Genomic DNA, 14,852 nt, shown 5'->3' on the forward strand with positions numbered 1-14,852 from the left:
AAGATTATATGTGGCGGGTTACAGGAGAGAGCTTGTAGCTCGCTCACCCTCCTAGCAGATGTTAATGCTATTAATAGGACAGTTTTAAGCATGAGAAATCTCAGCGTGCAAGAGTGAAGTGGTTCGAATGGAGTGCCCATTAGGAAGTTTAAGACTAAATTTAAGTCCCATAAGGGAACCTGGAATGTTTTTGGAGGGTAAACATTAGTTAGTCCCTTGAGAAATTGTACCACTAGAGGAAATACGATGGTTCCTCCGCAGTGCGCTTGAAGATAGAAAGCGCTGCGAGATAGCCTTTTACAGTGCCAACTTGAAGGCCTGAGTTTGCCAAGTAGAGTAGAAACGTATAACACCGTTGGTGTACCACATGAAAAAGGGTCGATATTCTCTTCCCTACACCAGCTGCAAAATTTGTTCCAACGGGAGCGGTATGAAGACTTTGTTGCCGGTCTTCTGGCCGAAAGCAACACCTCCATGACGTCATCAGGGAGATCCCAATCCTTGTACCTCACCCTTTCAGAAGCCAAGCGTGAAGGTTGAGGGTTCTGGTGTCTGGATGGAGAACCTGACCTCCCTTCTGCGAGAGAAGATTCTCTTTGAGTGGAAGACAGATTGGAGGACAGATGGACATATCTAGAAGGTCCGGGTACCACTTTCTCCTGGCCCAATCCGGGGCAATTAGGATCATGGTTTTCCGGAGTCTTCTCAACCTCCTGATCATTTGAGGAATAACACGGACTGGTGGAAACTCCCAGTCCACTACGAACGCATCTCCTAGAGCTCCTCTCGGGGGAAATTTCTCCCACTTCCTGTTGGTGCTTGTGGCGAACAGATCCACCTGAGGGGTTGCGCAAAGGGCGAAGATCTCTTGAAGGACTTCCTGAGCTAGCTCCCACTCGTGGGAGACTGTGCTCTGCCTGCTCAGAGCGTCCGCTGTCAAGTTCTTCTCTCTGGCTAGGTGGACTGCCGATAGAGAGATTCCATCTTGGATTGCCCAAAACCAGAGCTGCATCGCCTCTCTGCACAGTGGCAATGATCCTAGGCCTCCTCTTTTGTTGAGGTAGTGTATGGCCACCGTGTTGTCCGTCATTATCAGGACATTTCTCCCCTGTACTGATGGCAGGAAAGCTTTCAGCGCTAGTCTGATCGCTCTCAGCTCTAATAGGTTGATGTGTAGTCTGGACTCCGATGGAGACCAACGACCGCTGATGGTCAAGTCGTTGGCATGGGCTCCCCACCCCGTGAGTGAGGCGTCTGTGACTACTGTTATCTCCGGCCATGGTTGCCAAAACAGTTCTCCTTTCAAGATGTTCTCTGGATAGGCCCACCATTGCAGGTCGCGGGCTACCTTGTCTGGAATCCGGAGGAGATTTGTCATTCTCCCTGAGAATTGCGACCATTGACTTCTCAGTGCGCACTGAAGAGATATCATTCTCAGGCGAGCCTCTGGCACAAGGAAGATGCAGGATGCCATGAGGCCTAGCAACCTCAAAAAGTCGAAGGCTGGGAGACGTTGGGCATTTTGAAACTTGGTGACCATCTGTAGAATATCTTGAGCCCTCACCTCTGGTGGCAAGGCTTTTCCCAGGGAAGTGTCCAGGACCGCTCCAATGAACTGGAGTCTCTGTGATGGTATCATCTGTGACTTCTTTAAATTGAGGGAGAAGCCCAGTCTGTGAAGGAAGTGGCAGACATAATCTAGCTAGGCCTGGGCCTGTTCCGAAGATACAGCCCTGATCAGCCAATCATCCAGGTAGGGGTAGATGTGGATCCCTTCCCTCCTTAGACTCGCCGCCACTATTTCTCGTCAGCCCAGGATGGGTCTCAGTCCTCCGTCCTTCTTTGGTATGAGAAAGTGTATTGCTCTCCAAATGCACGGACAGTAATTTATCACCAGTACAGCCGCAGAGCCAAAACATGTATTGCTCGCCAATAGTGCACGGACAGTAATTTATCACCAGCGCAGCCGCAGAGCCAATACTTTGAACGCAGGTAGACAACGCAATGACTTACAACCACACGCACGCTTAGAGAGTAAGTAGCACTTATACGGCTATTTATTCGTAATTAGGCATATATACAATACAAGCATAAGTCAGATAAATCATAGGAAATTAGCAGGAATACATCACCATGGGCGTATCTTGACAAAACCTCATCTTGCCAGAAGCGGCTGAAAGACCCCAACAACAGCCAGGCCAAGAGCACAACAGCCCACAGGTATATCGGACCAGGGCGTCCCCCCTCCGACTGAGGTCTTTGTGCATGTCCCGTCTGACCGTTGAGGGCTTCCGCATATATGCCCTCCTCAACAAGGGGTGGCACCTTCTCGAACCTTCTGGCAAATGCGCTTGCGCATTGATGGGTGACCGTTGATTGCCAGCTGGGTCAACCGACAGTAACCTCAAGGAGCAGAGCGCTTCCCTCTCCTAAGCGCCCCGGAAAACAATTCCATAACTCATCTCAAAACCTTGGCGCAAGCATAGCAAACCAAAACAAACTTCGTTATCAGGTACCAGCCGGCACCTGCGGATCTTAGCTTTCCCAGCGCCGTGTCCTTGGCTGAGAAGGCCTGCATTCCAAACCCATCAGCGAATAACGTTGAAAACATGTTGTTTCGCAAAGCAAGTGCAGCTTTCCACTGAGGCATGGATAAATATCCATCATGGCTCTGAGTTCCCCCAGAATGCACTGCGCACCAGCGCCATGTTTTTTAGCTCGAACACCACAATCCACCCTTGGATATTTACCTTCCATAGCCCAGTGGTAAAGGAGGCGGCCTTTGAAACCGCCGAAATATTAAACCCAAGTTGGGAATACATTGAATACAACAACAACACGCTATTATGATAGCTAATATAATACAAATGCAAGCAAAGGCATAACGCAGTGTACCTCCAATATCAGGAATCCATGAAAATAACCAATCCCACCAATTCCCAGTTTGCTCCTGGGACACTTGAGAAATGAGATCCCTCAAACCTCGAATATGACTTTCAATGGATCGTGAATGGTCACTTAGATTGAAACAACACATACCTTCAACTGCGTTACAGCCTAAATTATGCTTCAGCAATAAGTAATCGACAGCAGCTCTGTTTTGCAAAGTAGCTTTTCTAATAACTTTGCTGTCAAGGAGTAACTCTTCTAAAGCTTGAGAAGTATGATTGAGTCCTTTTACTACTAAACATGCTAATTTGATCAAAGACTTGTATCCCCCAGCAGATAAACCCCAAACTCCTACTAATGAAAGGGTTAATGCTAGAACTTCAGCTTCTGATAGCAAATGCACATGTGAATCACAATCGGGGGATAGACCCACAGATTCAAAAGTTGATCTTTTGTTTCGAGATATTGCTGGGTGTAAAGGAAACATCATTAGTCCTAATCGAGTTAAGGCACACGGACCTCCAGAAATGTTAGCTGGAATGTAAGTGTATGTGATGTTACCACATGAAAAGAGCCATCCTGTTGGAAGTTTCACATGATTTAGATGACTGGCAGCTATTACGGTATGATTGCAAGACATAGTATTATTCACACTGGTACATGTGCTTGGAACTCGTGAACACAATCGTTCCTCGAACACAGTTTGATTTTTCTGTTTGGTTAAATTTAGCTGTTGGCATTTGCCAATTTCTTTAGCATCGCAGGTCATAAAGTAGCACACATCGCCTTGAGTTATATTGTAGGTTATAATACGTGTCAAATTTCTCCATTTGCGATCCGTTTCCGTGCAAAACCTGCAGTACTCATAGACGGAAAAAGATTGTCTGATATCGGAATCTTGAACTAACGAATCATTGTGTGTGACGCCAAAAATGTGCTTTAGAACCGGAACTGGCGTTGGCACTGCAACTAAACATGTAGTTAGTAAAGCTTCAGCATTGGGCACATCGGTTAAGCAAAAGTGCGTAATGTTAAGTACTTGTTGTGCCAGGTACGTCCACATATTCTCCGTTTGGGTAATCATCGGGGAATATTTTCGCCGTCCTAAAGACGCCTCTTGCATAGCTGGCATCGATGTTGTTTGGACTTGCACCTGACGTGTTCGTCGCCTTCCATGAATCCATGTCGTTGGTCTGGCTGGCTTTTTGGCATCAGTATCGAGTTGCTTTCGGACATCATTGCTCCTCATCATCGGTCTCCCATTGATCGTTGGCACAGACATGGCATTTTTTATCCGGAGCATTATGCCGTTTGACTCTCCCAAATGGAGTCCATTTAGTCCCACAATCACACCAGCCAGACACAGGATCTACAAGGCAAACCCAGAAAAGAGATATCAGTGTTGAAAATCACTCCCTTAGGTAACATTTGTCTGCGGGCACATACTGCCATTTGTCTTTACCAGGTTCCATTACTAAAACTATCTGGTCTTTGCCTGATGCAATAACATCTGCGGGCACGGGTGGACCACTTGGCCTTTCGACCCACACCTTTGCACCCGGTATCATATTGTCTGAAGAGCCAAATCCACGATCCCCACGGGTAGTTAACACTGTGGGAGGCTCCCCCTTTTTAATCATGGATAACTTAACAGGAATGATAATTAACTGAGCCACTCTATCACCCTTATGAATCGGTAACACTTGGTCCCCACTATTCATCAAGATGACTTTGATCTCGCCTTGGTAATCAGCATCAATGACCCCTCCCAGCACTTGAACTCCCTTCAATGCTAGTCCAGATCTGGGGGCAATCCATCCCATATGCTCTGGAGGAATTTGTACCCCAATCCCTGTTTCAATCACAACAATCCCTCTCGGGTCTAATCTGATTTCTTCATGAGAATGCAAGTCTACCCCTGCTGACTCGGGAGTCGCCCGATACGGAGCTAAAGAGCCCGGGGTAATCTCCCAGTACAATAGAGTCTCTCTAACTAGGTTCGGTTGAATCTGTAAAGCAGGAGTCATTAGTCGCAACAATGGAGTCTCATGATTGTTCACCGGTCTATTATTCAACACTTGCACCGCATCAAACACGCGATCACGCCAACCTGCCAAACTGCCATCTCCAGACTTACGTAGCTGTTCCTTCAACAACCCATTCATTCTTTCAATTAACCCTGCCGCTTCCGGGTGATAGGGCACGTGGTAAAGCCACTCTATACTCTTCTCCTGACAATAGTCCTGAATTAATTTGCCTTTGAAGTGTGATCCGTTGTCACTTTGAATTTGCAAAGGCACTCCGTAATGCAACGTGATCTGATCTAGCAACTTAATGGTATTCAGTTGTGTGGCACGCTTGCATGGCAAAACCATCATGTATCCAGAGTAAGTATCCACAATAGTGCATGCATACTGACAACCTTTGCTGATTGGCAGAGGACCGATAAAATCGATCTGCCAAATTTGACCTGGTAACTTTCCTCTTCGCAACGTGCCGTGAACAATCTGAGGGATAGGCCTATGCTGTTGGTGTTGGCACACCGGACATTGCAAGATGACTGTTTTCACTACCTCTAAAGGAATACTAATTCCTCGAGCTTGTGCCCACCTGATAGTAGCCTTTTCTCCAAGGTGCCCACATTTCTGGTGAGCCCACTTGGCCAAACCCTCCAAATCGTCTTCCTGAGGCTCCGCATCCACAGATGAAATCTTGGTGTGTTCATCTGCAACAGAATTAAACCAACGTTCCAATGAATCTGTCGCACAATGCGCATCCACATGATACACTGTGACTTCACTTTGTGATAGCATTTCTGCAATATCTTGCCACAATTCTTTTCCCCACAACTCTTTCGAATGAATCTTCCACCCATTCTTCTGCCAGGTTGGCAGCCACACCGCCAACCCATTCGCCACTGACCATGAATCTGTGTACAAATGACATCGACCAGGGGTCTCTTGTTTCAAGGCTTGGTAAACTGCGTAAAGCTCTGCAAACTGACTGCTCTTCCCTTTCCCTGACGTCGTCAAAATCTTTTTTGTCTTGGGATTATATGACACCGCTTTCCAGTATCGCTCTGTTCCCACATATCGGGCTGAGCCATCAGTAAACCAGGCATGCTCTGTCTGCTCTACGGTCAAATCACCATATGGTACTCCCCATTTCACGGGAGACTCGCATTTCTCAGACACTTCTGGTGGTATGTAATCCGAGGGCGGTATGTTGGCTACTTGCTCGTGTAACTTTGCAACCCCACCCTTTCCTGATTTGGCTCTGTCTTGAATGTACCATTTCCATTTAATTATGCTGGCTTCCTGGGCATGTCCTATTCTGTGTGTTTTAGGAGAACTCAACACCCATTGCATAATCGGTATCTCTGGCCTCATCAATACATCATGGCCCACCGTCATTTGCTCAGTATCAACCAGGGCCCAGTAACATGCCAGCAACTGCTTTTCAAATGGAGTGTATGAATTACCAGCATCGGGCAACTTACGACTCCAAAACCCCAATGGCACACGTTTCCTGTCCTGTTTCTGCCACACACTCCAGTTAGCATAATTGTCTTGTACAGACACATTCAATTCCACTTCGCCTTCCTTCAATGGCCATAGATCGAGCACCTGCTGCACGGTGTCTTTTGCCAACTCAAATGCTTTCTGCTGCTCTTCCCCCCACTGAAACTCATATTTCTTTCGTGTCACTTTGTAAAGGGGGGCCAGTATCTGCCCTAAATGGGGAATGTGCTGTCTCCAGAACCCAAACAGCCCTATGAACTGTTGAGCTTGCTTTTTATTCATTGGCGTGGTAAACTCAAGTATTTTCTGTCGGGCCTTCGGCACCATTTCTCGATGCCCATTATGCCACTGAATTCCTAGAAATGTCACTGTCTCAGCTGGGCCTTGAATTTTGTTCGGGTTAATCTCCCACCCTTCCTTCTTCAATCCTTCCATAATGACTTCTAACTGGTTTTGCACACTGCACTCATCCTTGCCCTGAATCAAAATATCATCAATGTAGTGAGAGATTTGTATGTCCGGTTTACACGGTATCTTGTCTAAGTGCTCTGCCACCAGCCGGTGACAGATAGTCGGGCTATGTATGTACCCCATAGGTAACCTTGTGAAGGTGTACTGACGCCCGCTCCAAGAAAATGCAAACTGCTCTTGACACTCTTCAGCAATTGGCACAGAGAAAAATGCATTGGCTAAATCTATCACTGCATACCAAGTCCCCTCAAACTTTTGGACATTTTCAATCAAGGTAATGGCATCTGGGACTGCAGGCACCAAGGGAGGAGTGTGTTTATTCAACTCACGGTAATCCACCGTCATCCTCCAAGACCCATCCCCTTTTTTGACGGGCCAAAGGGGGTTATTCCAGGCGGTAGTGATAGGTCGTAACACCCCCGCCTCTACATACTCCTTGATGGTGTCTGAAATTTCCTTTTGCCCCCCAGGAATGCGGTATTGCTTCATTGCTACCCGCTTGGTCGCCACAGGCACATGTACTGGGGGCATCTTCAATTTGCCTACTGTAATGGGTGTACAAATTAATGCACTCACCCCAAACTGGTATGTTTTACCTCCAAGTCCTAAAGTCAACCCTTCCAGAATGTCAAAGCCAATTATGTACTCAGGTATCGGGACAATCAACACTTGGTATTTCTGCCTAGCCAAACTGCCTATTTTCATTTCCACTTCAGTTTGTACTGCGGGGGTCTCCTTCCCCCCTAGTCCTGTAATAGTAAAGTGTCTGCCTTTGAATCGTGTCGGATTCCCGTGAATCAAAGAGGCCTCCGCCCCGGTGTCTATCAATGCTCGCACCCCTTGCGTATTTCCTGGCCCCCAAAAAATCTTGACATTAACATGGGGCCGCCTATCCACCTTTATGCGAGCAGACGCTGCCGGAGCTTGGCCATAACCCTAGTCAAATTTTGAATGAGTGTAACCTGACTCTGCCTTTAGCATTGCACTCACCACCTTCCTCAAATCAGCATATGTCGGTTGGTACGGGGAAGGTGTCCCCATAGACCCCTCCTCCTGTTCTTCCTCAGGAGGGGCAGAAGGGGTGGTGTCCCCCTCTGGTTTAGTCACTACCTGTTTCTTAACCTGTTTGTAGCGCTCCTTGGCTGCAAGCCCTCTCTTTCTGTATAGTTCGTACATGACCCTGGTTTCAATGCCATCAATTTCTTCCCGTGGCACACCATCTTTTAACAGGGCCAAAAACATGTCTTTTCTGGACACTCGGGAGTCTCTGCTATCTTGTCTCCTGCCTTCAGTTCTTCTCTCGCTACGCCCCTCTCTCTCCCGTGGCCTGTTGTCACTCCTATCCCACTCCCCTAAATCTGCCAGTTGCCGAATGGCATCCACTACTTCATCTGTGGGTTTGCCCGTCATACCTACGAGCAAAGTCATAATGACACTTTTGTATGCGGGCGGTGCAGTTCTGATCACCATGTTTCTGGTTGAAACTGAGAGCGCCACGGCCCCCATGTGTCCTGGAGCATCTATATGAATTGCCTCTTTCATGGCATGCTCTCTGACCTTTTGAATCGCCTCTTTCAAAGTATACCACTTTGTTTCCTCACTGGGCCAATCTGTGGTAATGGGGTACTTGCGGTTACATGCTTGGGCTGCTAAATCCAACAAAGACATTTGTGGAGGTTGGCCATTCTCATCAGGGGGCGGCCCTGCCCTTAAAACCTCCTGTACACTGGTGTCATTGGACAAAGGCAAAAAACGCGGTGAGTCTGTGGCATCCACGAACAGCCCTGCAGCTCCCCCGTCTAGTAGTCTCACCATCCATGTCAATAAAGGTTCCCCTGACTTTTGCCTCAAACGAGTAATAATCTCTCCAACCTCCTGCTGAGTGTAATCTTCCAACGTGGTTAAATCTACAACACCGCCTCCAGGGTTCTGCGGGTGGGGCCCAGCACGGCGTCTTCTAACCGGCTTGGCTGCCACTGCCTTCTGATTAATTTCTGCTTTGGAGTCTGACTCATTTGCCGAGCTACTCTCTGGGCTTGTTGAGTCAAAGATGTCTCCATCCCATTTATCGGGATCCCAATTTACATCTGCAGTAGCGATTACCGCTGCCACTTTTCTTTGGTTGACCCCTCCCCGTCTTTTCCTATACTTATATCGGGCTACTCTGACTGCTGCCCTTTCAGCCACAGCCTGATATTTGTCAGCTTTGTCTTTGAAAAGTTTCATCTGAATCTGCTGCATTAATGCAATCTGTTTCTCAGCAGCTAACTCTTTTTCCAATCGCAAAATATTATCCTTCATTTCCACATTTCTCTGATGCATCTTTCGGTAGGCATGCAGGAGAACCCAACCCCGCCTGCCTAGCGCGGCACATTCCTTTCCCCTCTCTACTGAAATCTGTTGTAAACAAGACATTACTTCTGACGGATCAGCGTCTCCCACTTCACAATCCCATGTTTCACACAGCCCTGCACCGCATGCCCATAACTGAGCCAACTTATCATATGGGCTTTTCGCCCACCCTGGAATCATTACATCGGGACATTCACCGCCAGCGAGAACTCCCTTTTTCTTGAACAAACTATTCATCACTGCAGTAATGTACAAAGCCTCTGTATATATATATATAAATATTTCTTTCCACACCGCAGTCACTTGCGCAGACACGCACACACACACAGAACAGATTAACACCGTCCAGCACTCTCTGCCAAATGAAAACAACCTTTTGCTCGCAATGTAAGCAAAACCTATCTGCGTTCAACCGGATTCTTTAATGGTTGGAACAATTCATCACAAACCATCCCATCCTCGTCGCCAAAATGTATTGCTCTCCAAATGCACGGACAGTAATTTATCACCAGTACAGCCGCAGAGCCAAAACATGTATTGCTCGCCAATAGTGCACGGACAGTAATTTATCACCAGCGCAGCCGCAGAGCCAATACTTTGAACGCAGGTAGACAACGCAATGACTTACAACCACACGCACGCTTAGAGAGTAAGTAGCACTTATACGGCTATTTATTCGTAATTAGGCATATATACAATACAAGCATAAGTCAGATAAATCATAGGAAATTAGCAGGAATACATCACCATGGGCGTATCTTGACAAAACCTCATCTTGCCAGAAGCGGCTGAAAGACCCCAACAACAGCCAGGCCAAGAGCACAACAGCCCACAGGTATATCGGACCAGGGCGTCCCCCCTCCGACTGAGGTCTTTGTGCATGTCCCGTCTGACCGTTAGAGGGCTTCCGCATATATGCCCTCCTCAACAAGGGGTGGCACCTTCTCGAACCTTCTGGCAAATGCGCTTGCGCATTGATGGGTGACCGTTGATTGCCAGCTGGGTCAACCGACAGTAACCTCAAGGAGCAGAGCGCTTCCCTCTCCTAAGCGCCCCGGAAAACAATTCCATAACTCATCTCAAAACCTTGGCGCAAGCATAGCAAACCAAAACAAACTTCGTTATCAGGTACCAGCCGGCACCTGCGGATCTTAGCTTTCCCAGCGCCGTGTCCTTGGCTGAGAAGGCCTGCATTCCAAACCCATCAGCGAATAACGTTGAAAACATGTTGTTTCGCAAAGCAAGTGCAGCTTTCCACTGAGGCATGGATAAATATCCATCATGGCTCTGAGTTCCCCCAGAATGCACTGCGCACCAGCGCCATGTTTTTTAGCTCGAACACCACAGAAAGTAGGGGGGAGTACCAGCCCTTGTTCCTGTCCGCTACTGGTACTGGCTCTATGGCACCTTTCTCTAGCAGGTCTATAATTTCCTGCAAGAGGAGCGGATCTGGAACTTTTAGAGAGCTGTTCCCCGGTGGATGACTCTGAGGAATGTGTAGAAAGGGTAGGCAGTAACCTTGGGCAACTGTCTCCAATGCCCAAGCATCCGACGTTATAGCCTGCCATTCCATCAGATGGTGAGTTAACCTGCCCCCTACAGGTGTTTTGTGTGGGAAGGCCTCAGAGTGGTTTGGGGGCGGCTGATGCAGATGCCGAGGGTAAAGAGGCACCTGCTGCTGCTGCGGTACTCTTGACCCGTCCACCTCGGGTGGATCTCCTTTGGCCTCTTTGAGCCGGCTGTCCTCTGCCTTTCCCGAATGCGGAATAATAGCAAAAGTACTTTCCTCTCCCAGAGGTTCCTGAGGGGCGAAAAGGAGTTTGGTGAATAGCAGCTCCTAAAGATTTTTCTGCTGCTTTAGAAGTCTGTAACTTTTCCAGACTGTCATCAGCCTTTTCCCCGAATAATGAAGAGCCGTCAAAGGGCATATTCAAAAGTCTGGCCTGTACATCTGGAGCAAAGCCCGACTTTCGCAACCACGCATGCCTGCGGATTGTTGTACTTGCCGCCATGGTCCTGCTGATACTGTCAGCGGAATCGATGCCAGTTTGAAGTGATTCGCACATGGCATCTTTGCCATCTTTAATAATGTTAAGGAAGGCTTCCTTTTCCTCTCCTTCGGGTATGCAGTCAGCCGCTGATGAAGCACACTCCCATAGTGTGTGACTGAACCTGGCGAGCGTACAGGTGGCGTTGATGGACTTCAACGCCATACTACAGGCAGAGAAGACTTTCTTCGCCATAGAGTCGTACTTCTTGTCATCTCTATCCTGTGGGACAGTAGGGTAAGCGGTCCTACTGCTAGATGAAGTTGCCGCTTCAACCACCAGGCTCTCTGGGGTCGGGTGTTTAAATAAGTATTCAGGGTCAGCAGCCGCTACCCTATACTTGGCTCACAATCTTTTATTGACCACAGGGATAACTTCAGGAGTTTCCCAATTAGATGCAATTTTCCTTTGTACGGCTGCATGGAAGGGGATCACCGGGTCCTCCTGTGAGCCTTTGTCTAATATATCTGTTAGGTCATCCTGTTGAAAAACAGGTGAAGGCGCAGACCAACCCATAAATTCAATAATTCTTGCCATCAGGGTTCTATAGGGTGTTTCGGCATGTTCCCCTGGGTCTGGCTTAACAAATTCCACTTCTGGGGAAGTGTCCAGCCCACTTGCCTCATGTAGTGACTCCTGTAGGTCCTTCAGCCTTCTTTCCTCAGAGGTGAAATCCTCTGAAATAGGACCCGAATGTTTCCTGGTCAGAATCTTCCCCCTCTTCATAAATTGAAGATAGTCCAGGGTACTCTGACCTCTGAAATGGTGTAAAACCCCCCTCTAAGGCAGAAGGAGCCAAACTCGTCGTTATTGGGCGAGAAAACGTCGATGTCGTCGACGCCGATGTAACAGGCTTCGAAGGCGCCGAGAACGGCGTCGAAAAAACTGGAAGGGGTCTCGAAGAACTCGAGAGGATCGGGATCCTACTCGAGGGTATCGACGACGGTCTCAGCGTTGTGCCGGAGGCCCTTGAAATCACCGTTGGCTGTGGAGTGGCCTTGGTCCTCTCTTTCATCGGCGTCGGCGTCGACGATGGCATCGAGTCGATCGACCGATGCGTCGAGGAACCCTTCGACAATGACGTCGACGGCGCCGATCCGTGCGTCGAAGGAATCTTCGACGATGGCGTCGAAGATGGTGCCTTCTTACCCGATGGCTCATGGCGCTCTCGGGTGGAATGTTTTGCCGGGTGCTGCGACTCGCGGCGTTTTGATCTTTTGGGTTTTTCACCCAGGGTATCACCCTCAGCTGTCTTCGAGGGGGTCGAGGCCGCGTTCTCGAAGACGCTTACCATTTTCTTTCTGAATTCCTCCCACTCAGCTTGAGAACTGTGTTTAGTGGGACAGGAGACCCTTTCTGGGGACACAGAAGACGACGAGGAGGGGGACCTTCGACGTCTCTTTTTTGAGTGTCTTGATCTCGACGAATGGTGGGAGCTACTTCGATATCTAGAATGGGAATGTTTTCGACGGCGAGGAGACGAATGCCTCGACTCAGCCGACGAAACTTTTGAGGAGGTTTTGACTGACATACCTATCTCGAGCTTCCCCTTGCGCTCCTTCAAGGCTTTCGCCGTCATGGGCATGCAGTCCTCACACTCCGAACAATGGTGCTCGGATCCCAAGCACCACAAGCAGATCCTGTGTGGATCCGTTATCGACATTTTTTTACCACATTCTCGACATTTCTTGAAGCTGGATCGCAGCGTCGTCGGTTCCGATGAAGAAGCCATCGAGAACGATAAGGTATATTCGAGTAGATATAGTTAGTTATCCTGACTGAACTGAGCAACGACGTTCCGAGGCCCCACGAAGCGCGGAAAAACGGAACTGAGCAACGGACGCAGCGCGTGGCTATTTATGGGCATGATGACGTCGGCGCCGATACGGTGGCCGTCGAGGGACATCGACTCGGCGGACGTCGACGCGCAGCGCCCTCTACAGAAAAATTTCCGAGGCCAGCAAGCTGGAAAAGTATTATCAAAGATAAGGAATACGTCGGAGGACACAATCCCTTCGAATATGTATAATGTGTGCATTACCGAGGCTGATTTGGCAGCCTGCAAGTAATAATGACTAAAAGTCATAGAAGTAGTTACAGTGCCACCAGCCAGTCAAGTTAACTTGTAATGGTAACCAAAATGTTACCAGGTAAGTAAGAAAGGGGATACAGTGTATCCCCCCAGCACTCCACATAAGGTGGTGTGTGCTGGCTCACTAAAATAAATGTAAAGGGGATGGGGATCCAACTTTACTTCTTGGGAACAGCAGATCACCCAGTAAATATTGAGAATAAAAAAGGGAAGCCCATGGGGCAACCAAGCCTAAACCCAAAAGTTATATGGAACTATAAATCCTAACAGACTATCAAGAGACATACACATGTCACCCATTAAACGAGTAAAAGACTAGTTGAGGGGGACGGGGGGGGGGATTTCCCACTCACCTAAGAAAAAGGGAAACATAATCACAAAGTCCAGACAAAAGTCCTGGGGTTGACACAGGTCAGGAAGATGTATCACTTAAATGATAATCTTACCCAACAACCAGCTATTCAGTTTAGCTTGTTACTGTAACCAAAATGTTACAGGAGCAGTGAGAAAGGGGATACACAATCTAGCCCCCCTCAGCACTCCACAAAAGGTGGTGTGCGCTTATCTCAATATAAAAGCTAGGAAGGGTGTAGTTTCTTACCTGTAACTCCATTCCTCCAGCATTGCCAGGTTGGGAAACCTCGTCAACTCCAATATAGCAGTTTTCCTATGGAAAACCTCAACACGAATTGTCCCAACAACGTCTCAATGGGTGCTCCAGGCTGCTAACCCATGCATGATGGATGCATGGGTTAAAAAAACAAATCAGGAGATGGGAGCCCGGCAACAAGGAGTATTGAGTATCATATTCCGGCAACAACGAGCAGTGCAAGCTAAGATGCATATGGAGATAAGAGGGAGCTAACTGTGACAAGGTTATACCAGAATCCGGGGATGAAAAAAGTGATATTTTATCCCAGCGTTCTGGGACGGAAAAAAGTGCTATGGATATCTCAGCATTCTGGAATTTAAAAAAAAGTGATTTGGATAGCCTAGCGTTCTGGATGGTAAAATGTGATATTTATGTGAGTTTAGGATTGTGGATCTGATGCCAATATGCATCTTGTAGAGGGGCGGTGGGGAGGATGGGCCTGGTTGTCACTGTGGTTCCATCGTGCCTAATGGTTGTTTGGGGCACTTGGGTCTCATTGACTCTACCTGATTCTGAGGTACTGTTTGGATTGGTGTTTTACTGCTGCTGTTCACTGTTCTGTGCTCTCTTTAGTTGTATGGCTCAGGCCTGGCTTGTTGTGTCTTTGTCAGGTGTGTATGTGGGATAACTATTGGTTAATCTAGCAGCAAGCTGAGGTTGCCTTTACTTTGGTATACCCCTGGTGGTTGTAATGAGGGATTATCGGCAAGGTGTATGAAAGGTGGTATGTATGCTCAATGTTGTTTGTGTCAGTAAAGGAGAGGGGTGTATGGTGTCTCGTTTCCCCTTTGCCTAGCTGTGCGTCTGGATTCCTGTGAGAGTGAGGT

The 14,852-nt window shown here is 48.0% G+C and overlaps 1 protein-coding gene across 2 annotated transcripts in view; it reads right to left on the reverse strand.

Annotated features, from left to right (window-relative positions):
* Window positions 1-14,852, reverse strand: part of AGPAT2 (1-acylglycerol-3-phosphate O-acyltransferase 2) — an 818,715-nt gene that overhangs the window by 160,082 nt on the left and 643,781 nt on the right. Inside the window, exon 5 of one of the 2 annotated variants that reach the window (XM_069609591.1) lies at window positions 3,929-4,258. The exons of the other annotated variant lie outside the window; for it this stretch is intronic. Within the exon in view, the coding sequence (XP_069465692.1) occupies window positions 3,929-4,258 (330 nt within the window). The remainder of the gene's footprint in view (window positions 1-3,928; window positions 4,259-14,852) is intronic. 2 annotated transcript variants of the gene reach the window in all.

Source organism: Ambystoma mexicanum, chromosome 8, assembly GCF_040938575.1.
Source record: "Ambystoma mexicanum isolate Mex_15411 chromosome 8, UKY_AmexF1_1, whole genome shotgun sequence".
NCBI lineage: Eukaryota > Metazoa > Chordata > Amphibia > Caudata > Ambystomatidae > Ambystoma > Ambystoma mexicanum.